Source organism: Phacochoerus africanus, chromosome 11 (genome assembly GCF_016906955.1).
Source record: "Phacochoerus africanus isolate WHEZ1 chromosome 11, ROS_Pafr_v1, whole genome shotgun sequence".
Classification (NCBI taxonomy): domain Eukaryota; kingdom Metazoa; phylum Chordata; class Mammalia; order Artiodactyla; family Suidae; genus Phacochoerus; species Phacochoerus africanus.
Window position 1 is genome coordinate 102,645,548 of NC_062554.1, and position 23,795 is coordinate 102,669,342.

Sequence of the window (23,795 nt, forward strand, 5' to 3'; positions counted from 1 at the left end):
CAACACACTAAGTGTAATTTTAAGAATGAAAACTTTGTACAGTAAAGTATAATTTTAAGAATGAAAATTTATACAGTATTTTCAGTTTTATTATAAAAATGCACACACAACAAAGATTGTCATAAGTCATTTCTTGGCTCTACTTGCATTCAGCACTTGCTCTTGAGCAGCTTTCTTTGCTTTTACCATCTCAACAAGTTCCTAGGAAGGGAGAAAGATGTTATTTAAACTAAAAAGTTAACAGAATGTGCAGACATTTCCAGTGTTTAGTATAAATATGAAAAACACTCAAACTGGATAAATCTGTACTGAAAAGGTTGATTTTTTTTTTTTACTAACTTACCAGAGCTAAAAAGTTTCTAAGGTTGGTTATTTCTAATAACGGCCCCAGACTACTGTGGTACTGAAATAAGCACAAAATGTAACTTAAATGATACGAAATCTGTAAACTAAAGATCTACAACCTTATATCGCTTCATGCAGTCCTTCTTTGTCCTGCCGGGCACTGCTTCTGCTATTTTTTCCCATCTTTCAGGTGTATTTACTGGGTATGTTTTCAAAGCTTGTTCCAAAAGCTTCTGTTCCTCTGTTGTCCAGGGGGTAAAATCTGTGCATGGACCTGTTTAAAAAATGTCTTTACTTGAATTTTTTTTTTTTCCTTTTTGGGGCCACACCCATGACATATGGAAGTTCCCAGGCTAGGGGTAAAATTGGAGCTATAGCTGCCGCCCTACACCACAGCCACAGCAACACTGGATCCAAGCCATGTCTACAACTTACACCACAGCTCATGGCAACGCTGGATCCTTAGCCCACTGAGTGAGGCCAGGAATTGAACCTGCAACCTCATGGTACCTAGTCGGATTCGTTTCCACTGTGCCACGATGGGAACTCCTCCATATCCTAATTTTTGACAGAAGTTTATCTTGGCCCACTTTCCCAGATGAGTCTTTTGGTGCATAGATATCTTGGTAAGTGCCATTTTGAATCTGTGATGTGCAATCTTAAACACGTTGAGATTAAACACACATATATGCCTTTTTTTTGGTCATGCCCACAGCAAGTGGAAGTTCTCAGGCTAGGGACTGAACCTGGGCCACAGCAGCAACCAGAGCCACAGCAGTGCCAATGCCAGATTCTTAATCCTCTGCACAAGAGAACTCCCATATATACCTCTAAGGATTAATAAGGAAAAAAAACTTCAGAGACCTCAAATCCCAGGAAAATACCTCAAAGACTTTTTTAAGCATAGAAGGAAATAAATGCCTTCTATTTCTAGTCTCACAACCTAACATTATACTTACCAGAATTTTGTTTTTTAAATCAGATTTAAAATATACAATTGGGCTGTTGAGTTCAAAAACAGCAATCACAAGTCATTTAAGATTTTTCATAAACCTAGTTCCTTAGTTACAAAACTTAGCTGGATGAGACCCTGGATCTTGTATATCCTCACATGATATGCATACATGGCTAACATTTTCTACTCACAGAAAAACAGAATTTTCATTACCTTCAAATCGTTCTGAAGGTGTTGCATTGTCTGCTTGAGGCACCACACCATGTTCTTTTTTAAACTTATCAAAAGCTTTTTTGTTTATGTCATCTTTTTGATGAGGGTCTGAGAAGTGGAAAAAAAAATTTAATACAGATCATCTCATTTAGTCTTCTATTAAATTGCATAGATTATTTTAAAATACATATTCAAGAGAGCAAAGGAACTGATTTGGCAAAACTAACTCACCAAGTTTTTGAAGACTCTTTGCTTTGCCAATAACATCTTTGGCAGTTCTCTTGACTCCAGAAGAAGAATGTATGTTCATGTAATTAGCAATAACTTCCCACCTAAAGGAACCGATAAAAGGAAAAAACAAAGACCAGAACGATCCCACATTTTTAATGAAGTGTTAGCTACAATATCTACAGAATTAGCTCTAAATTGATGGACTAATTATTACAATTTCCTGGACTATGATTTTTGCTTTTTACATGTTTAAATCAATGACTATGCATATAATTTTGGTTTCAAGTGTATACAAAACCTTAAAAATTCTGTGTAAAAAGCAACAAATAAAAGCACACATTTGCGTATACTGCCATTTGGACACATATTAGGGAGATAAATCATTCTGAAGACAGAGACTTTAGTTTTCTCATCTACAGAATGAGGGAGGCTGTATCTCCAAGGCTTCTCTGAGTTCTCAACTTAGACTTTGCAGTAAGCTCCAGTTTGAGGCAGAAAGCAACAAAGAAGGATTAAGACAAACTATACAACACAAAACCTAGTGTCTAGTGTGAGCCACGATGGAATAAGCCAACATGTCAGTCAAGATTTATGTCTCATGACCCTTAATTTCCCAAGAAACTGAAAAGCATCCTGCTTTATGTATGGATATGCATGTATGGGTGGGTGTTTCTTCTGTAACATGCTGCTATTTGAATGCTTGTCTCCATTATCCCTAGGCTCCAAGATGTGAAGAGAAGTTTCATTAAAACCAAAACCTTGGAGTTCCCATTGAGGCTCAGCAGTAATGAACCCGACTAGTATCCATGAGGACTCGGGTTTGATCCCTGACCTCGCTCAGTGGGTTAAGGATCCAGCATTGCCGTAAGCTGTGGTGTAGGTTGCAGATACAGCTCAGGTCTCAGCTGGATGTGGCTGTGGTGTAGGCTGGCAACTGCAGCTCTGAATGGACCCCCTAGTCTGGGGATTTCCATACGCTGCTGGTGCAGCCCTTAAAAATACAAAATATAAAATAAATTTTAGGAGTTCCCATCGTGGCGCAGTGGTTAACAAATCCAACTAGGAACCATGAGGTTGCAGGTTCGGTCCCTGCCCTTGCTCAGTGGGTTAACGATCCGGCGTTGCCGTGAGCTGTGGTGTAGGTTGCAGACGCGGCTCGGATCCCGCGTTGCTGTGGCTCTGGCGTAGGCCAGTGGCTACAGCTCCGATTCAACCCCTAGCCTGGAAATATCCATATGCCGCGGGAGCAGCCCAAGAAATAGCAAAAAGACCAAAAAAAAAAAATTTTTAAAGCCAATACCTTGAATTTGTTCCAGCAGGGAAGAGGTTCACAGCTTTAATCAGTAATTGCAGATCATCTTCTGACCAGTGTTTACTGCCATTTCCACCTCCGCCAGTTGATTTCTCTGCATTCTTAGATGCTTGTCGCATACGAGCCTCAGCTTCCTCTTTCTCTTTTCTAATTTGCTCATTTATTTCTTCTATCTACACAAATACCAGAGGTAAGTCAGGGACTTAAAGCATCTTACTACTCCAACACACCCTTTCTGGCTAGGGCTCTGTGGTTCTCTAGGACCCTACGATCCCCCCAGGCCAACCCCCAAACCAGAATCAGCTTTTCCTCACTCTGGCTTCCAGGTTGCCTAGATTCTGCAAAGGTTGTGCTCAAGGAACCAAGAAGCAGCCTTGGCCTGACCTACCCTGTATTCCTCTACTTGCCTTGGACACCACCTGCCAAGTCTATAATCAGCAGGTTTTAAACCCACAAGGCCACTGCAAAGCTCACACCCATTCTTCCACAGATAACCTCATTTATTCTCTATAACAAGGTAAAAACACAGCAAAGTGGCCTCTGTTTTATCTTCAAGTTCTACCCTTTATGTTGTCACTTCCAGTATCATCTTCAAACATGCACACATGGAAAAAAGAAAACTTTTACTTGCTGTTGCTTCTGTCAGCTGATATCTTGGAGTCATCTCTGACTCATGTCCCCACTTCAATTCCTTAGAACCAGTCACCAAGGCCCAAAGATTTCAGATGCTCATCATCACTCATAGTCCCAAGGCTTTGCAGTGACTAGTCACTTAACACTGATTCAGTGCATCCTGCCTACAAATGCCAGATTAAAAGCACACCTGTGCTACTCAAAGACCCATGGTAATGGAAATGGTCATCGTGGTACTAAAAGCCTGCTTACTCTACTCTTCCTAACCAACTTCATCTTCCACTCCCCCTCTAACTTTCTACTCCAACCTGTACCTAATAGTTCAGCCTCGCTGGCTGCCTCAACCTGGTGTTGGAACTTCCCATCTAAACTATAGCATTTGCCAAAAATCCTCTACCTTTCGGTCCTTAAGGCTTTTCTATTTAGCTTAACTTTTTGAACTCCTTGGTGCTAACAACAGTATTAGGTATTTCTCCAAATCGCCCAGGCTCAGTGCTCTACAGGTACTAACACTTGTTGCTCTAAACTGGATTTCTGGGCCTGTTTCCTCATCTGTAAAATAAAATGTGTAGACTAGATAGAATAAAAATCTCTTTTGGTTTCTAAATATTATCCTACAAAAATGTTCAAGAGTGAATAGCTTTTTTTTCTAAAAATAATTTTGAAAAAACTGATTAAGGTGTAAATCAAAAAAACTACATATGTTAATAATCATACACACTTAAATACACACAAAGCGAAGTGAGAAACTGTCCCTATAGTTACATGGCAGGCGGGGAAATACTATGAAAACAGTACTAAAGCAGAATTAAATGCTAAATGCAGGTAGAAGTGATGTTTTTCTATTACCTGCTTTTCCAGAGCAGCCTTTCCTACTTCTTTTGTAGATGATGTGAGTGTTTCATTCAAGCACTGTAAGCTTAAAGGAAAAAAGGGGATGAAACTTTATCCTAAGCCCACTGGAAGACTTCAGGATAGCAGCTCTATAGTTAATACCTTGATAGTTCAAGCCGATCACAAAGTTTTTCCACTTCTTCCATCATTTTAACGCGTTCGGCCTCATTGTCAGAAAAGTGATTCCAGGTCTAGAAGTGTAAACATAAACATTTTCATCTTACATCTACTGGCACTCAAGAGCATATCCACAATTACAAAGCATGTCGTTCTCAAGAGGTTCTTAAGTTGAACAACCGGCCTCCTGACGACTTTCCATGGCACTTTTCAGGGCTCTCCTTGGCCAGCCAGCATGACAGAAGCACTACCAAATGGAAGGAGGAGCCAAAAACAAACAGGCAACGGTGCAGAAGACCTCTGGATGTTATAAAAAAATGATTCCTCACACAACCACTTAAGACCCAAGAAATTCTATATATGACTCAAACTGAAATCCCTTTGTTAGGCTGCCTGTTCTATCTAGTGTGTGCCAAACTATACAATTTACTGGGACATTTTAAATGTAAATTAGAGGAAAAGATAGTGTGTTAAGAAACAGCATGCATCTGCAAAAACTTACTAAAGATTATGCTTAGAAGGAAACATCATGATGTTCCTGGATGAACAAGAATTGAAAAGTACTTGTATTGACTTTATTTAGATCCTAATTTGAATAAACCAACTATATAAAATGACATTGAGATAATCAAGGAGATCTGAATATGCAGCAAGTACTAAAACAGTAAGCAGCTTCTTTTTTTAGGTTTGAAAAATGGCAAGATAGTTAAAAACAAAAACAGGAGTTCCCGTTGTGGCTCAGAGGTTAACGAACCCAACTAGGATCCAGGAGGATGCAGGTTCGATCCCTGGCCTCATTCAGTGGGTTAAGGATCTGGCATTGCTGTGAGCTGTGGTGTAGGTTGCAGACAAGGCTCGGATCTGGCGTTGCTGTGGCTCTGGCATAGGCTGGCAAAACCAAAAAAAACCCCAAAGACAACAAAAACGAACCCTATCAGAGTTGCATACTCAATCTACATGTCAGAAATTTTAAAAAGTGCATTTGAAAACATTTGTTTGGGGTGTTCCCATTGTGGCGCAGCAGAAAGGAATCCAGTATCCATGAGGATAAGAGTTCGATCCCTGGCCTTGCTCAGTGGGTCAGGGATCCAGCGTTGCTGTGGGCTATGGTGTACACCGCAGATGCAGCTCAGATCCTGCAATGCTGTGGCTGTGGTGTAGGCGAGCAGCTGCAGCTCCAACTGGACCCCTAGCCTGGGAACCTCCATATGCCACAGGTGCAGCGCTAAAAAGCAAGAAACAAAAACAAAAGCAAAACACAAAAAAAATTTGTTTTGAGATAAAATGTGTGTAACAGTTTAATTATATTTGCATAGTGAGAAATATTTCTGGCTTAGTCAGCAATCTGATTTACTTATATGCTTGTTCAATCAGTCTGACGTACCTTGCATGAATTTCGAAGTTTTTGCCTTTCCTTCTTAATGGCTTTTTTCTGGATATCTTTCTCCTTCTTTGCCAATAATGCCTGTTGTCTAACCTCCTCTTCTTCTTTCTCCTTTGCTAACCGAGCAGCTTCTAATTCAGCTTGTCTTTGCTTTAATAATGGGGAATAAAATAATTTAACAAGAAACTTATAACTCCTAAATGCTCTATAATCTTATTCAAAAAAAAATCTTTAATAAATTAGAAAAAGGTAAACATCGACTTATCAAAGACTGAAGGAAAAGCAGACGGTAAAGTTCTACAAAAACTTACTAGAAATGCAAAATAGGTATTAGAAATAAGCATAGTGTTAAGAAATTTATGTAACATGATGTTCTTCTCAGTAAGAATTTCTGGTAAGGAAGATCCTTCTATGAGTACACCAAATGTCACGAGTCATTCAAAGTAATATCTAATTCTCTGCCAGATTAGTTTTAAAATAATTCTGAAGATTGAAGATTTTTATGAACATTTAAAGTCCAACTTTATCAAATGCCATCTTACTTTTTCTTTAGCTTCTTGTTCCTTCCGTTTTGCCTCTGCTTTTGCTTTCTTTTCTGCTTCTTTCTTGGCTTTTTCTTCTTCCTTAAATTTTTTTATCCTTGGGTCACAGCTATATGCATTATCTACCAGAAATAAAGTTAAAATCTTTTGAATTTCTAACAGCTAATTAAATAACTTTCAAAAAACCATTGATTATATTTACCAACTAATGTTCTTATTCTGTTCATTTCTTCTTTTTTTCTCTGTGCCCTTGTTGCTCTGTTCTGTTTTTCAATCCATCTCCTTTCATCACGACTATAAAACAGAAAATATTGCGGACAAATTATTGCTTATAGATAGTATGACAGGAAAATTTATATGTAAGTGATATCTGAAAAGGTAGACAGGTAATCATTATTAAAATTAAAGGGTAATAGTACTTAGTATTAATTTTGGTTAATTTTTTGGGAACATTCATGTCACAAGAATTTCCCTCCACAGGGAAAATAGAAATAAAACTAGTTAAGCAACTAGAAGAAAAAGAAGAAAAAGGGCGGGGAAGGATAAATTAGGAGTTTGGGATTAACTGATACTCACGACTACATATAAAACTGATAACCAAGAAAGACCTACTATATAACACAGAAAACTATACTCAGTATCTTGTAATAACCTATAATGGAAAAGAATCTAAAAAAAATATATATATATATATATATATCTCTATATATATACACACACACATATATATACACACACACACGTATGTGTGTATATGAATCACTGTTCTATACACGTGAAACACAACATTGTAAATCAACTGTATTTCAATAACAAGAAAAATATTGTATTAATACCTGTTCATTAACTAAGAAATGTATACTAATGTAAGCAAGATATTACAAGGGAAATTGTGTGTATGGGAATTCTCTGTACTATCTGCTCAATTTTTCTGTAAACCTAAAACTTCTAAAAAATTACGTCTATTAATTTTTTAAAATCAATAAATTTAGCTCATATTTGAATTTAAAACAAATTTCTTACAGGAAAAAAAATCTGCTGCAGTTCCCATTGTGACTCAGCCGGTTAAGGACCCGAAGTCTCCATGAGGATGCAGGTTCGATCCTTGGCCTCACTCAGTGGGTTAAGGATCCAGAGTTGCTGTGAGCTGTGGCGTAGGTCGCAGATGTGGCTCAGATCCAGTGTTGCTGTGGCTGTGATGCAGGCCTGCAGCTGCAGCTCTGATTGGACTCCTGGCCTGGAAACTTCCATTTACTGCAGGTGTGGCCATAAAAAAGAAAAAAAAAATTGCTGACTTGAGCTTTATTGATAATGATTTTCCATGGCAATTTCTTTAACATACTATAACCATCTACTGATGTGGTGTCATCTGTTTTTACTTGTGAGATAGGATCTCAAAATATCAAAAAAACTCATTTAAAACAGATACAAAGAGAAAATGCAAAAGAAAACATATCATCACAAATACCAAAGAACCATATTGCTGTGGCTGCAGTGAACGCGGGCAGTTGCAGCTCGGATTTGACCCCATCTGACCTGGGAAGCTCCAAATGCTGCATGTGCAGTCCTTAAAACAAACAAAAATCCACAAATACCAAAGAACCAAATAATTATCTTCTTTTATTAGTGATTTATATACATACCATTCTGCTTTTTCTTTTTCTTCTTCATCTAAATAAGAAAATTCTCTCCAAGAATCAAAATTATACCTAATATAAACAAAAATAAAGTCAAGCCAAAATAAATGAAAAAAATCTTCCTTTTAAAATTACAATTTTAAGACACTTTAATAGACCCCTCCTCTCTCTTTTGATACTGAACTAACACTACACAAGTCTTTTTTCTTCTTCTTTTAAAAATGACATTGTATTTGGTACAAAAGTCTAAAATATTTATCTTTAAATCAGGAGTTCCTGTCTAGCTCAGCGGTTAATGAACCCAACTAGTAACCATGAGGTTGCAGGTTCGATCCCTGGCCTCAATCAGTGGGCTAAGGATCCAGCATTGCCGTGAGCTGTGGTGTAGGTCGCAGGTGTGGCTCGGATCTGGCATTGCTATAGCTCTGGTGGAGGCCAGCAGCTGAAGCTCTGATTCGACCACAGCCTGGGAACTTCCATAGGCTGCAGGTGCCACCTTCAAAAGCATAAATAAATAGATAAATAAAATATTTATCTCTAAATCTAAATCCCACCTCCCAGCTATCTCCTCTTAATACCAGATTTCTCTCTTGCCTGGGACTTGTTAAATTCTTCCCTGCCTTCACCTACACTAGTGTGTCAGTCTTAAGGGTAACCTAGTAGTTACTTTATCCGGTTTGTATCCTCTGAAAGAGGAACTACAACTGATAAAAGAGCCAGATTTTATCATTTTTGTCTTACAGTGATTTTATGTTTTCATATTTACCAGTACTTAATGAGAAAATATAGCACACATAAAAATGGAAATTGAACAGTTTATTAAAAATTAGTTATAAAGACAGTGACTTCCTCGTCACGTACTCAAGTACTTTAAAAGATAGCTACATGAAGGCAGTTCCCATCGTGGCGCAGTGGAAATGAATCCAACTATGACATTATGGGTTTGATCCCTGACCCTGCTCAGTGGGTTAAGGATGTGGTATTGCCGTGAGCTGGGGTGTAGGTCACAGACGTGACTTGGATCCAGCATTGCTGTGGCTGTGGCGTAGGCCGGCAGCTGTAGCTCTCATTAGACCCCTAGCCTGGGAATCTCCATATGCCTCGGGTGTGGCCCTTAAAAATAAAAAAGATAGCTACATGAAAAAAAAAATTTGTTTTTTGGTCTTTTTAGGGCCACACCTGCAGCATATGGAAGTTCCCAGGCTAGGGGTGGCATCGAAGCTACAGCTGGCGGCCCATGCCACAGCCACAGCAACATGGGATCCGAGCCGAGCTGCATCTGTGACCTATACCACAGCTCACAGCAATGCCAGAGCCTTAACCACTGAGCAATGCCAGGGATGGAAACGGCATCTTCATGGATACTAGTGGGGTTCCTTAACTGCTGAGCCGCTACAGGAACTCGGAAAATTTATTTTTTATTGAATTCAATTGACTCCTAGATTTTCAGTTTTTACTGCTATAGTGTGCTTGATACTGACAAATCTGATTAATAGAACACAGACTGAAAAATAATCATGAAAGCCTAAATATTACATAGGAGATAATACAGCCTGTAAAAATCTTTTAAATTTCTGAACAGACTGCTTTTGTTCAGTGAAGGTTCTGCAATCTTCCCATTTCTCAACTACTTTTTTTATAATTGTCAGTCAAGTACTTAGTGAATACTTTTCTTCTTAAAAAATGAAAGCATCCTAGAAACAGTGTATTCACTCACCAGAAAGAATAAAATGCATCTACATCTTCAAATGATGAGTTCAAATCACCAAGTTTAGGGACATTTTTTTTATTTGACCACCTGAAATATTAAAAAACATTCTGCAAAAGAGTTCAACAAGCTTATTTATTAAAAACAACAGTTTAAAACTAACCCCCTACAATCTCCCTTCACCTACTTCCTCTATAACTAAGAGACAGAGCTTTGCTGAACAATGCAGGTACAATAAAAGGGGGGCCTCAATGGGGGAGAAAACAATGGAACAGTGTCCTAAGCATCAGGTTATCTTCAGGTCTGTAAATTACACAGTCGAAGCAGCTGCCAGGCTGGCCAGACAAAAAAAAAAAAAGCTTTAGCTTCCTTTTCAAGCTTATTTAGTCAGGACTAACAGTCAGTACAGAAACAACTTGCAGGCCTTGCCTTGTGAAAAATGTGAATACTCACAAAGGAAACAGATTTCTACCCCTCGTGGCCACCACCTTCCCCTAAGAGTCAGATTTGGAGGTTCAGCACTTCACCCACCATCTCTGAAAGGATCCTGAGACTGCTACAGACCCATGTTTTTCTACTCCATAAAACCATTCCGCCAAAAAATATAGTACAATACATATAATTTTTACCACCCTCAGTCCTATCACAAAATAAATCTGAAGAGAAAAGGTGGATGAGACACTAGGCTGCGTCAAACCGCTAATCAAGGTGCTTCCCAAACTTAACCTGGCCATTAGAATCAACTGGGAGCATCGAAAAACTCATAGGCATTCCATGCCAATTAAATTAGAATCACAATTAGAGAGGTGCCATCGTGGCTCAGCAGTAACGAACCCAGCTAGTGTCCATGAGGGCATAGGTTCAACCCCTGGCCTTGCTTAGTGGGTTCAGGATTGGTGTTGCCGTGAGCTGCGGTGTAAGTCACAGTCATGGCTCAGATCCTGAGTTGCTGTGGCTGTGGTGTAGGATGGCAGCTGTAGCTCCAATTCGACGCCTAGCCTGGAAACGTCCATATGCCACAGGTGTGGCCCTAAAAAGCAAAAAAAAAAAAAAAAAATTAAGTAAATGAAAAAAAATAATAAAGAATCACAATTAAATCACCAACTCCTCAGGGGGAACCGAGACATCAGGAACTGTGCAAGCTCTCCAAGCGATTCCAATATGCAGCCAAGATGTGCTTTAAGGAAACCTTCCATTGCAGGTGGAATGAAAAACTGTAGATTATTGGTACTCTCTTTAAAAACTGAGTTTAATGAAATTACATATGCTTTAATCTTAAATATATATCATCCTGTCAGAGAACCTTATGAAAATCAGATGCTCAAAAACAGAATGAAAGCTTTTCCTAAATGATAACGGGCCGAATGTAGTAGTGCATCCATGAAACACAAAGGGGGGAGGAAAGAACGGGAACTACTGTCCCCTAAGTATCAGCGTCACGCTTCAATAAGTCAACCACTCTTCCTTTCCCTAAAGGAAATTTAAAAGAAAAACATCCCATGAGTTGTAAAGGAATTTCACTAAGGAAAGGAAGAACTTCTGTTTAGACAGCAAAATAAATCCGTACAGTAAGTTCACCAGAGGGGCTCGATACTGTAATGGAGGAGGAAGAAGAAAACAAAACTACTATCAGAGGAAAAAAATAGAAACCTGGAACCACAAGAAGCCAGCCAACAAGAACTCACCTGGAATTCCTTTCAAACACTGGGGAAAACACTTCAAAGAAATTGTCCTTTGCTTCACTTTTAGAAGGAACTGAGTTATCAAAAGTAGGATCTACACTGTTAAATGCTCGTCTTTTCACTGGGTCAGATAACATTTCATAAGCTGAGGAAAAAAATCATAAGGTCACATCACCACAACTCAAATTTTTTTTCCTTAAGTTATTTTTCATATTTAAAATTTTTGCGTGCTTGTGAGGAGGGAAGGATTTAGGTAATAGCTCTGGCTCTTCGGATACAAATGGACTTTTTTTTTTTTGTCTTTTCTAGGGCCGCACCCTTGGCATATGGAGGGTCCTAGGCTAAGGGTCTAATAGGAGCTGTAGCTGCTGGCCTAAACCACAGCCACAGCAATGCAGGATCCTTAACCCCCTGAGCAAGGCCAGGGATCAAGCCTGCAACCTCAAAGTTCCTAGTCAGATTCGTTAACCACTGAGCCACAATGGGAACCACAATACAACTGACTTAACTTCTTGACACACCTCTTCTAGAAGGCAAATGACAAAACAATAAACACTCAACCTCTAAGAAAGCAGGATTCTGAGGAAAAAGAAATAGCCAGAAAACTGTTAGATCCCAAGGTTGCAAAGACAGAAGGATCTTTGGCATCCTGAGCACTGTTTAAGAATGGGCCAATAAAGAATAAGTTTAAAAGATGTGTAAACAATTTTTTAAAAATTCGTATCAAAACGTAAAATCACTTTTAAGGAAGCATTTAGAAATGGTTGTTACCTCTATTAATTTGCTTAATGAGGTGTGGCCATGTAAATCGACAGCCATTGACAGTCAGTTCCTAACTCAGAATCAACTTTTTCTTTCTGGCCCTGACCTTGGCATGCAGAAGTTCCAGGGACCAAACCTGCATAACAGCAGTAGCAATGTCAGATCCCTAACCCGCTGACACATCAGGGAACGCCTAGAATCAGTTTCTTGATTTATTTATTCTTTCCCCCTCTTCTTCTAAGGCCACACCTGTGTCATATGGAAGTTCACAGGCTAGAGGTCAAATCACTGAGCTGCAGTCGCCAGCCGACGCCACAGCCACGGCAATGAAAGATCCGAGCCATGTCTATGACCTAGGTCACAGCTTGCAGCTGTGCCAGATCCTTAACCCACTGATCGAAGCCAGGGACCAAGCCTGCATCCTCATGGATACTAGTCAGGTTCTTAACCTGCTGAGTCACAATGCAAAGTCAACTTCTTGATATAAACAAACAAAACATCTGAGAACAATTTAGTCCCACAAAGTGTCTGAAATGGAAAAAGTTCTTAGTATTTTCATTATTAAGCATAACACCTTTATGAATTAACTCTAGGATGAGCTTCTCATAAGAATCACCTTGGGGATCTTGTTACAATGCAGATTCTGATTCAGTAGGTCTGGGGCAGGGACTGAGCTTCTGCCTTTCTGATAAGCTGCCAGGTGTTGCTGATGCTGCTGTTTTGGAGAACCTCACTTTGCGTAGTGAGGCTCTGGGGGAAGAGCACCAGAAATAACCAGACATTACCTAGTAATGTTATGGTATAAGTGAACTACCGAACACACAGGAAATCCAATCCCATTAATTAATTATCTTCACTAAGAAATTCCTGACTCCAAAGCATTTTCTTACCTTTAGTTATACAAGTGAAGTAGTCATTATCTCCTTCTTTTATTGGTTCACCAGCTGCTTTCCGTTTGTCTGGGTGATGTTTTAAAACCATTGCTTTATCTACAAAATAAGTCAGGTTCAGATAACTTGTCCTTTTAGGCATCAAAACTAAAAACAAACATGAGTTAAATGGAGCCATTTCTAAAAGCCTAACACTAGCTAAAAGATATTTTCTCCTACAGTAAAATATATGCTTATTAAACAGAAATTACAGAAAAACTGAAAAAATTATTTTAAGAACTTGCCAAAGTGCCAGCACCAAAAGATAGTGATTGTTAACATTTTGGTGTATTTCCACAGTCTTTTTTCCATTAAGCGCAGGCTTTTAAAAACGTAGGTAAAATCATATACACCAATTTAAATTCTGATTGTTTCAACTTCATAGCAGTTCCATTTTCCATGCTGTTGCAAACTCTTCAAAAAAATTTTAATGACTACTTAATAGAGTGTTTCAAGTAGATTTATCATAGTTTACTTCTCTACTGCTGGGTATTTATTTATTTTTGCTTTTTTTTTTGCTTTTTTAGGGCTGCACCTGTGGCATATGGAAGTTCCCAGGCTAGGAGTCAAATAGGAGCTACAGCTACCAGCCCACACCACAGTCATAGCAACATGGGATCTGAGCCGCTTCTGAGACCTGCACAACAGCTCACGGCAATGCCAGATCCCTATCCAAATGAGTGAAGCCATGGATTGAACCCACATCCTCAGGATCCTAGTCAGGTTCATTACCAGTGAGCCACGATGGGAACTCCACTGCTGGATTTAGACTGCTTCCAATTTCTCCACCATTGTAAGTTACATTAATTTGAATCATTTTGTGGAAAAGTAGTTTTCCGCATGTAGGACTCTTTCTTCTTAGGATGTATTTACTGAAGGAAGTTAGTGAGTGAAAATGGAGGAACAAGCCCCTTTCTAAAAGTTACACCACAGCCTCACCAGCACTGGACCCAATTATTTAAAACATGCCTGGAGTGCCCGTTGTGGCTCAGTGGGTTAAGAACCTGACTAGTATCTATGAGGATGCGGGTTTGATCCCTGGCTTCACTCAGAGGGTTAAGGCTCCAGCGGTGCTATGAACTGAGGTGTATGTAGGTCGTGGATGCAGCTTGGATCTGGTGAGACTGTGGCATAGGCAGGCAGCTGCAGCTATGATTCAAGCCTGGGAACTTCCATATGCCATGGGGAGGCCCTAAATAAATAAACAAACAAATATGATTATCACTGGTGCTCAATAAATTTTTTGGTTGTTTCTCTTATTTAGTTTTTTTTAGTTTTTTTTCTTCTCAGCTTGTGTTGGTCACTTTACAATAAATAATGGCTAATTGAGCATTTAATATATGCCAGTATGACCGACCAGTTAATCTTCTCAATAACTCTATGAGGAAAGTACTCTTTTCTTCATTTTACAGATGAGGAAAGGAGGCACAGAGAGGTTAAATAACCACTTACTTAAGCTCTTGGCAACGTGTCCAAAGTCCAGCCCAAGCTGGGCCCTGACACAGGCAGCCTGACCAGCTCTCCTGATTCCTCTTGCTTAATGCCAAAGATTTTCCCAACTGCTGTGATCATTTTTGTATTTTTAAAAAACATTGTTTTAATTCCTATTTACTGATCATTTCCTTCATAGTTTATTCCAGTACTTATACCATAGAAGGTCCTTCATCCTACAAAAATCTGATAGGTTTCTACTTTATTAACTTTATTATTTTCTATGGTCAGAATCAAAAAGCTTAGTTAATGAAATAATATAAAGTCCTAACATCATCCAGTAATCCTTCTCTTTTCCACTAATTTGTGATGTCTTCTTTATCAGAGTAAATTCTACTAGGGTCTATTTCTGGTTACCTATTGATGCCCCAGAATTATTTTTAAAATGAGTATGGACCATGATGGAAAAGCATATAAAAAAAAGAATGTATGTATAGATATATACATAGAGAGTGCATACGTGGGCTGAGCCACTTTGCTGTTAAGCACAACAATCAACTATACTTTAAAAATTTTTTTAAATTATTTCATACAATAAAAAAACAGCTATAGCTCTCTAATATATTTGGTGGTACCTTCCAAAAACTGTGTATTATTTTTGTGTATTTTTCTAGTATCTGGTTTCTTGACTCAAGTCTTTGGGTTTTTAGGCAGATCCTCTATTACCTACAAATATGATTTTTTGCTTCTTTCTAAGAGTTATCTGATATTTTAATTCACTGACCCAAACTCCCAAATAGCATAAAAGTAATGCACAGGTAAGTTTCCCCCATGGGTTTTGTTTTGTTTTTGTCTTTTTAGGGCCGCAACCGAGGCATATGGAGGTTCCCAGGCTAGGGGTTGAATCGGAGTTGTAGCCGCTGGCCTATGCCACAGCCACAGCAATGTGGGATCCGAGCTGTGTCTGCAAACACAGGATCCTTAACTCACTGAGCAAGGCTAAGGATTAAACCTGCATCCTCAAGGATACTAGTCAGATTAGTTTCTGCTGAGCCACAACAGGAAATCCCCCTCCCCTCCATGGGTTTTAATGGTAATGTCACTAATGTAACATGGTTAAAAGTTTGTTGGCTGTGAGTCTTAAATACTCACCCGAGCAGTGGATTAACTTCATTTCTTTTCAAAGATTTATTTCTCAAAAAAGAAGTGGATATTAAAATGTATTACATGGGAATTCCCTGGTGGCACAGCAGGTTAAGGCCCTAGCATTGTCAGGCCATGGCAAGTTTGATTCCTGGCCTAGGAACTTTCACGTGCCAAGAGCGCAACAACAACAAAATTCTATGATGTGTACTCTCACTTTCTTCTTAAGGCATGACATTGATATAACAGTATTACGTAAACTATCTATAGATTTAATTTTGTTAATACATTTCCTAAAAGAAATCTTGTCCATGGGCATTATTCTTTTAATGTATTGTTAAACTCAATTTGCTATTATTTTAGTTGGGTGTTGTTTTTTGTTTTTTTTGGTATTGCATTCATAGATGATATCTGTAGTTTTTTTAAAAAGCTCTTTGCCAGGTTTTAAAAAATTTAATTGAGTAGTTTTAGGTGCACAACAAAACTGCAAGGATTAAGAGCTCTCCGATCCCTCTGCCCCCACACATCTGCAGCCTCCCTCCCCGCCTTGCCCCTCATTATCAACATCCCCACCAAGGCAGCCCTCTCATTACAACTGGTGGACCTCCACTGACACATCATAATTATCCAACGGCCATGGTTTTCACTCTTACCAGATAAGTTCTGTGGGTTTGGATAAATGTTTAAGGCATGTATCCATTGTAATATAAAATGTTTTCACTGCCCTAAAAATCCTGAGCTCCACTTATTGATCCCCCTCCCAACCCCCCAACCCCTGACAACTATGAACTTCTGTCTCCATAGTTTTGTCTTTCAATGCCAGGTTTTCATACTAGGATTACATTAACAGCACAAATGAAGTGTTCCAAAAACAGCTTATGTTCAGCATAAGAGCTTTCAATTTCCTAAACATTTGAAAAAAAAAAAAATCACCTAAAGAAAGCATCTAGGCCTAAAGCATTTTTAGGAAATAATTAAATTTCTTCAATTTCAAAAAAGCCAAGTTTACAAAAATCTTTCAATTCATTGAACAGTGGTCTCAGTTAAAAATATCTTCTATAATTGTTTTCATCCTTTCTGTATTTCATTGTTTTTTCTTATAAATCTATTTTAAGATATTGTTTTATCTATTTTTTCCCTCCATCTTCCCATCTTCCTTAGTGCTATTCTTTTTTTTTTTTTTTCTTTTTATGGCAGCACTTGAAGCATATGGAAGTTCCCAGGCTAGGGGCTGAATCTGAGCCACAGCCGCTGCAATGCCAGATCCTTTAACCGACTGCACTGGGCCAGGGATAGAATCTGTACCTCCACAGTGACTGGAGGTGCTGCAGTCAGATTCTGAAACCACTGTGCCATATCGGGAACTCCCTTAATGCTATTTGAATTGAATGTCCATTCTTCCCTCTTTTAAAAAAGGTTAATACAGGAGTTCCCATTATGGCACACTGGAAACGAATCCGACTAGTATCTGTGAGGATGTGGGTTCAATCCCTGGCCTTGCTCAGTGGGTTAAGGATCTGGTGTTGCTATGAGCTGTGGTGTAGGTTGTAGATGTGGCTCGGATCCCAAGTTGCTGTAGCTCTAGGGTAGACCGGTAGCTGAAGATCTGATTAGACCTCTAGCCTGGGAACTTCCGTATGCTGCAGGTACAGCCCTATAAAGCAAAAACAAAACAAAATTAACATACTAGCTGAAAGCAAAGAACTTACTGATGGTACAGCTCTAGCTACCATTCCTCATGTTTTGATAGGCAGCAATCCTTCTTTCACAAAAACAATCTATTAATACAATTTTTGTTTATGTCTAGGCCAAAAAAATTACATTTAATTTCCCAAGTGATTTTTTTTTTTCTGGTTTGTTTAATCACCTCTAGTCTACTGAAAGAAAATTTAAATAAAATAAAATGTTAGTTCCCATTGTGGCTCAGTGGAAATGAATATGCTTAGTATCTATCAGGACACAGGTTTGACCCCTAGCCTTACTCAGTGGATTAAAGATCCGTCATTGCTGTGAGCTGTGGTGTAGGTTGAAGATGAAGCTCAGCTCCTGTGTTGCTGTGGCTGTGGTGTAGGCTGGCGGCTGCAGCTCTGATTCTACCCCTAGCCTGGGAACTTCCATATGCTGTGGGTGCAGCCCTAAAAAGACAAAAAATAAAATTAAAAAATGCTTAGATTTTAAGTATCCAGTTCAGTAAGTTTTGACAATTGTATATACTTGTTTAACCATCCCTCAAAAGAAAATAACAGACTATTCCCATCCCTCACAGAGTTCCCTTGTACCCTTTTCCCAGTCAACTCCCACCTCCTACCACCGGGGACAACCTCCTGATTTGTCACTACAGATAATGTCTGCATGTTCTTAAAGTTCATGAAAAAGGATTGATATAGTACGTCATCATATCTGACTTATTGTTTTCAACATGTTTTGAGATTCACCATCTTGTATCAGTAATGTTTTAAAACTGCTGAGTACTATTCCATTGTATGAATATACAGCACTTTACTTAAACATCATCCTCCTGAGGAACACATGGGTGGTTTCCATTTTCTGGATACTGTGAATAGGGCTGCTATGAGTATTTTTGTGTAAATCCTTTTATAGGCATATTTAGTGATATCTACATATACTGCAAGGGGTCAGCAAGTAGACCAAATATACTTGGTTTTGAGTTCTAAGATTTTTCTTATAGTCAAGTGTATTATCAGTTTCTCCACTAACATTCAAGAGCAGCTTTTTTCACTTTCTAGCTGGTTTAAGCAGAAAAGGAATTTATTAAAGGTTATTAGGCAGCTTTACAGGATCTGAGAGTCAGACTTGGAAGCTAAGTAGCCAGGAAAAATAATCATGTCATCCTGGACAGTTCAGAGGTGTGATGATGGACCCCATCACTGTAGGGCACTGCAGGAATGCAGCACAGGCTCCTCCCATGGCCCAGGCTGAGGGGTGGAGGGATGGAGGAGCCACAGTGTCTTTTGGTGACGCTCCTCCTCCCCTGCTGGAGAAGTAGATTCTGCGAAGCTCAGTTGAAATCACCTTGTTCTCCTCTAAAATGTGTGCAGAGTGATAAAAGCCTAAGTCACATGCCTACAAGTATTCTCACGTTGTGAGATCTGGCATCTCTTTATTCTTTCCTTCTGAATCTTGAGAACATTCCTCAAGGCTGTCCTCTGCTTTTCCATGCTTTTTTAAATGTATGTCAGCCTTTGTAATTCTAAATGCTGCTCTTCTGTTTTTAGTTTCCAGGACATTCTAGGCATTTTGTTAGCCTCCCTCTACAAAGCCTAGGCCACCATCCAGTACAGAGTCTCCATATTTCACTGACAACATGGACTCATGAAATGAGTTTTCTTTTGAACCTTATGATAAAGTCTGAGACAGGAGATATCTGGTTTTTGTGGGATAGTCTCCTTTTATGCTAAACTGTTTTTTCTTCATTGACTTTCCACCTAATCATCTTTAGTCATTCAGGTACATTCATGTAGGGGGTCCTGAGACCCTCCTACACTCTGTCCCAGAGGTAGGGCTAGGGGATGGGCAAAAGATCTCACCCAATACTAAAAATAAGGTAAAAGAGGCCAAAGAACAGTTTTGGTTTGAAAAAGTAACATATGGGTAACTGTGGAGCAGCTAATGCCTAAGTTTATTGAAATTTCAAAGACTTCTCTCTCCTTCTTTCCCCACCAAAGACATTTTTTGGGGTGTTTTGAGGGTACATTCACAAATGGGTTTTTATTGTATAAGCACACTGCTATTATCATAAAAAGTCTCTATGTTTTTTAATTGAAGTATTGTTGATATACCATATTGTGTTAGGTTCAGGTGTATAGCAAAGTGATTCAGTTATATATACACATATATTTTTTCAGATTCTTTTCCATTATAATTACAAAAAATTTCTATGATTCTAATTTTTTTTTGGCTGTACTTGCAGCATGCATATGTTCCTGAGCCAGGGATCAAACCCGAACTGCTGCAGTGACAATACCAGATCGTTAACCTGATCCTTGAGCCATAAAAGAAACCCTATGACTTCCAATTTTTAAGGGGCATAATATAAAACAGTTTTTGTTTAAAACATGAGAAGTATTCTAAGCTAAAATTATTAAATTTAGAAAACTCAAATCACCACAGACTTTATTTCCATGCAAAGAATATCAAACCTACACACATCATTGACCAGTATGGCAATCTTTCTTCAAGAACAAAACTGAGAAGTTCCCACATGGCTCAGCAGTAACAAACCTAACTAGGATCCATGAGGATGCAGGTTCGACCCCTGGCCTCGCTTAAGGATCTGGTGTTTCTGTGAGCTGTGGTGTAGGTTACAAATGCAGTTTGGATTCTAAGTTGCTGTGGCTGTGGTGTAGGCCAGCGGCTACAGCTCCAACTGGACCCCTAGCCTGGGAACTTCCATATGCAAAGTGCGCAGCCCTAAATAGCAAAAAAAAAAAAAAAAAAAGATAAATAATTGTGAATCAGAGTTACCACTGTGGTACAGTGGAAACAAATCAGACCAGTATCCATGAGGATGTGGGTTCAATACCCGGCCTTGCTCAGTGTTCAGTGGGTCGGGGATCTGGCGTTGCCGTCAGCTGTGGTTTAGGTTGAAGATGTGGCTTAGATCCTGCATGTGGCTGTGGCGTAGGCCAGCAGCTGTAGCTCTAATTCGACCCCTAGCCTGGGAACTTTCATATGCCGTGGGTACAGCCCTGAAAAGCCAAAAAACAAACAAAAAAACCCTGTGAATCACCTATATTGTACACCTGTAACTTATATAATAATACGGTATATCAACTACACTTTAATTAAAATTAATAAAATAAAATGTAAAAAAACCCAAACAACCCAACCTCCTTCTTGTGTATGTTTGTAATAGGATGCAAGAACTAGAAGGATTTTAACTGTCAATAGATTTACATGACTAGATTTGTGCTAATAATTACAGATTTTCAAAACAATAACTTTGCATTTTTACTTCTAGACTAGATTTCAGATAACAGTATGTAGCAATTTTACAGTGACAGAGAAAAGAGAACGACAGTCTCCTTCAGAATAAATACTAAGAATATTCAACAGGTGAGTGAATCACAATTCCATTTAATGCTAATAACCTGTATACTGGGGTTGCAAAACTTCTGGCAACAGAATAATCAAAAATTAATTTCTATTATCCCCATAAAATAAATGGGCTTAAAGAAACAAATGGATATTTTATAATTTTATACTGTTTTTTATCTTTAGAGAAAGAAATAGTTCCTTTACCTTAAAACACCAGCTTTTTTTTTTTTTTTTTTTTTTTGCTATTTTAGTATTGCACTCATAGAACATGGAGGTTCCCAGGCCAGGGGTTCAATTAGAGCCGTAGCCACCAAACTATACCACGGCTACAGCAACTAGGGATCCAAGCCGTGTCTGCAACCTACACCACAGCTCACAGGAACGCTGGATCCTAAACCCACTGAGCAAGGCCAGGAATTGAGCCCGAGTCCTCAAGGAACCTAGTCGGTTTCGTTAACCACTGAGTCACAAAGGAACTCCCAACACCAATTATTTTCATAGCTCTAAATCATTTGTGATTCTTTCACAAATTTGTATGTGTCAAGATATACTTGGTATTTGCATGCTTTTCTTTCATATAGTAAGACTTTGTAAATAGTTTTCCAGGGCAAATGAATTTTCCTGGTATTTATGTACATTGCAATGACTATTCATATGTATTACATATACTTAGTCTAAAATCATGCCAGCTTTTTAAGAGATCCAGTAATAACTCTAAAATAATCTCACAATCCCATCACCATGTTAACAAATATTTTCTGTGATGTCCCTGAATACAAGCATTAATGAGAAAATTTTGAGTCTATCTGCTATACTTAAGCTCAATTGGTATTTTTCAACATGAGGTAGGTCTCGTTTATTCAGTCATCTTTCTCCAAGTACAAAACTTTCTTTTTGACTGGCCCTGATTCCCTACTCCTCTTTCCATGTGGCCACAATCTTACCTCCTCTGACCTCAACATCCATTCTCTAGAGTTGAGGGCAGAACGCTGTCAAAGATAAAACACAGAAAACTAATCACCTTTGCCTCCGTCATCAAACTCTACTCATCAGGTGATGTGAATGCTGTGTAGGGAATTACATCCACAGGATTGCAAAGGGCAGGACAGCCTCGAGCCCTAAGGGGATGGTATTTCATAAGGCCCATGAAGACTTTGAAGATTGTCAACAGTTCCTACCCCTTGCCCCAATTTTCAACTTGTCAATGAACAGAACAATGAAGCATTAGGTAACTCTTTCTTGGGCAGGACAGGGTGCTATCAACAAAGATGTGACTTAAGATAACAAAAGAACATGGAAAAACCTAACAAGGCAACTTCCACTAAGCACAGCTAGTCGTACTTCCAAAGGGAGGTGAATTTTTTTTTTTTTTTAAGGGCTGAAGCTGAGGCACATGGAAGTTCCCAAGCTAGGGGTCAAATTGGAGCTGCAGCTGCTGTGCTACACCATAGCCTAAGCCACGCCGGATTCTTAACCCACTGATTGAGGCCATTGATTGAACCCACATTCTCATGGATACTAGTCAGGTCTATGACTTGCTGAGCCACAAGGGGAACTCCCAGAAGAATATGCTTTCTCTTATCACAAACATACCCACCCCCCTCCTGATTTCTTGTCCCTAATGAGAAAGTCCATTAAGGAGACTGACTTTGGTTTTGGAGGTAAAGGAGACTGTGGATGGACATTGTGAATCAATATAACACATGCAAAATCTAGAGTAATGGCTACAGACTATGATTTTACACATCTTTTCAAAACAATGATATTTCCTATACCAGATATTTGATTATTTCAAAATAACTACTTACGAGCTGCTTTAATTTGTCTCTGCGTAGCTTTGTATCTTACATGGCCGAGTCCAAGTACTGCATAATGATCTTGGTTCTGACAAAGACATAAAAGAAAGTCAAGTTTGTTTTTTTGCCTTTTCTAGGGCCGCTCTCACAGCATATGGAGATTCCCAGGCTAGGGGTCAAATCGGAGCTGTAGCCGCTGATGTACACCACAGTCATAGCAACAGGAGATCCGAGCCACCTCTGCAACCTACACCACAGCTCATGACAACGCCAGATCCTTAACCCACTGAGCAAGGCCAGGGATCGAACCCAAAACCTCATGGTTCCTAGTCGGATTTGTTAACTACTGAGCCACAATGGGAAGTCCAAAAGGAAGTCAGGTTTGAAATGAAGCCATATATCCCATCCCTTGTGTTGGTACCCTAAAACAGCTATTTCCTGAAGTGAAACTCTCATAATAGTAGTGAGATGTTCCCTATAAAATGGGTTCTGAGGTCATGGATGTTTGGGAAATGTGGACCATTGTATATAGGCTTCTTGATAATTTCTATAACTAGAAGCCAAAACAAAGGCTCTGAGAACTCCTGCAATTAAAAAAAAGAAAAAGTAGACAAATATGTAAAATCCAGCATTTTTCAAACTTACTTGGCTAAAGAACTCTTTTTTTTCTCTTAATATGTATTAATATCCTATGGCCATCCTTAAATCAAGGTACAGCCAGGAATATTTCAAAACTGAGAAGAGCATTACAGTAGCCCCAGCAGGTTGGGCTGGTGGCATTGACAGGACAGGAGCTGTGTGGGACAAAGAAGGAAGAGTGGATGGAAATTTTGAGAAACTGGGGATGAGGCTTCTCTGGATAGGAAGCACAGCTTTCATTTCTGCTTTGGCTGACATCCTTGCAGACACTGAGGTAGCACCTGAGTGAAGTTTATGGAGCTAACAGGGTGTATCTAGTAATGTTTAGAATGAGTGGAGAGGAATGGGAGTTGAGGGTCTAAAACATGGGAGAAAACGGTCAAA

At 39.0% G+C, this 23,795-nt stretch overlaps 1 protein-coding gene across 4 annotated transcripts in view; it reads right to left on the bottom strand.

The window, feature by feature from the left end:
- Positions 1-67: 67 nt before the first annotated feature.
- DNAJC2 (DnaJ heat shock protein family (Hsp40) member C2) overlaps positions 68-23,795 on the bottom strand; it is a 32,967-nt gene continuing 9,239 nt past the window's right edge. For all 4 annotated transcript variants that reach the window (XM_047753913.1, XM_047753911.1, XM_047753912.1 and 1 more), the window contains exons 3-17: positions 22,785-22,860; positions 13,306-13,404; positions 11,657-11,798; positions 9,981-10,061; positions 8,270-8,335; positions 6,829-6,920; positions 6,627-6,748; positions 6,085-6,234; positions 4,686-4,774; positions 4,539-4,608; positions 3,045-3,229; positions 1,745-1,845; positions 1,514-1,621; positions 465-619; positions 68-201 (exon numbers count right to left, since the gene is read on the bottom strand). In XM_047753913.1, coding sequence (XP_047609869.1) covers positions 127-201; positions 465-619; positions 1,514-1,621; positions 1,745-1,845; positions 3,045-3,229; positions 4,539-4,608; positions 4,686-4,774; positions 6,085-6,234; positions 6,627-6,748; positions 6,829-6,920; positions 8,270-8,335; positions 9,981-10,061; positions 11,657-11,798; positions 13,306-13,404; positions 22,785-22,860 — 1,611 coding nt within the window. In that variant the 3' untranslated portion in view covers positions 68-126. The remainder of the gene's footprint in view (positions 202-464; positions 620-1,513; positions 1,622-1,744; positions 1,846-3,044; positions 3,230-4,538; positions 4,609-4,685; positions 4,775-6,084; positions 6,235-6,626; positions 6,749-6,828; positions 6,921-8,269; positions 8,336-9,980; positions 10,062-11,656; positions 11,799-13,305; positions 13,405-22,784; positions 22,861-23,795) is intronic.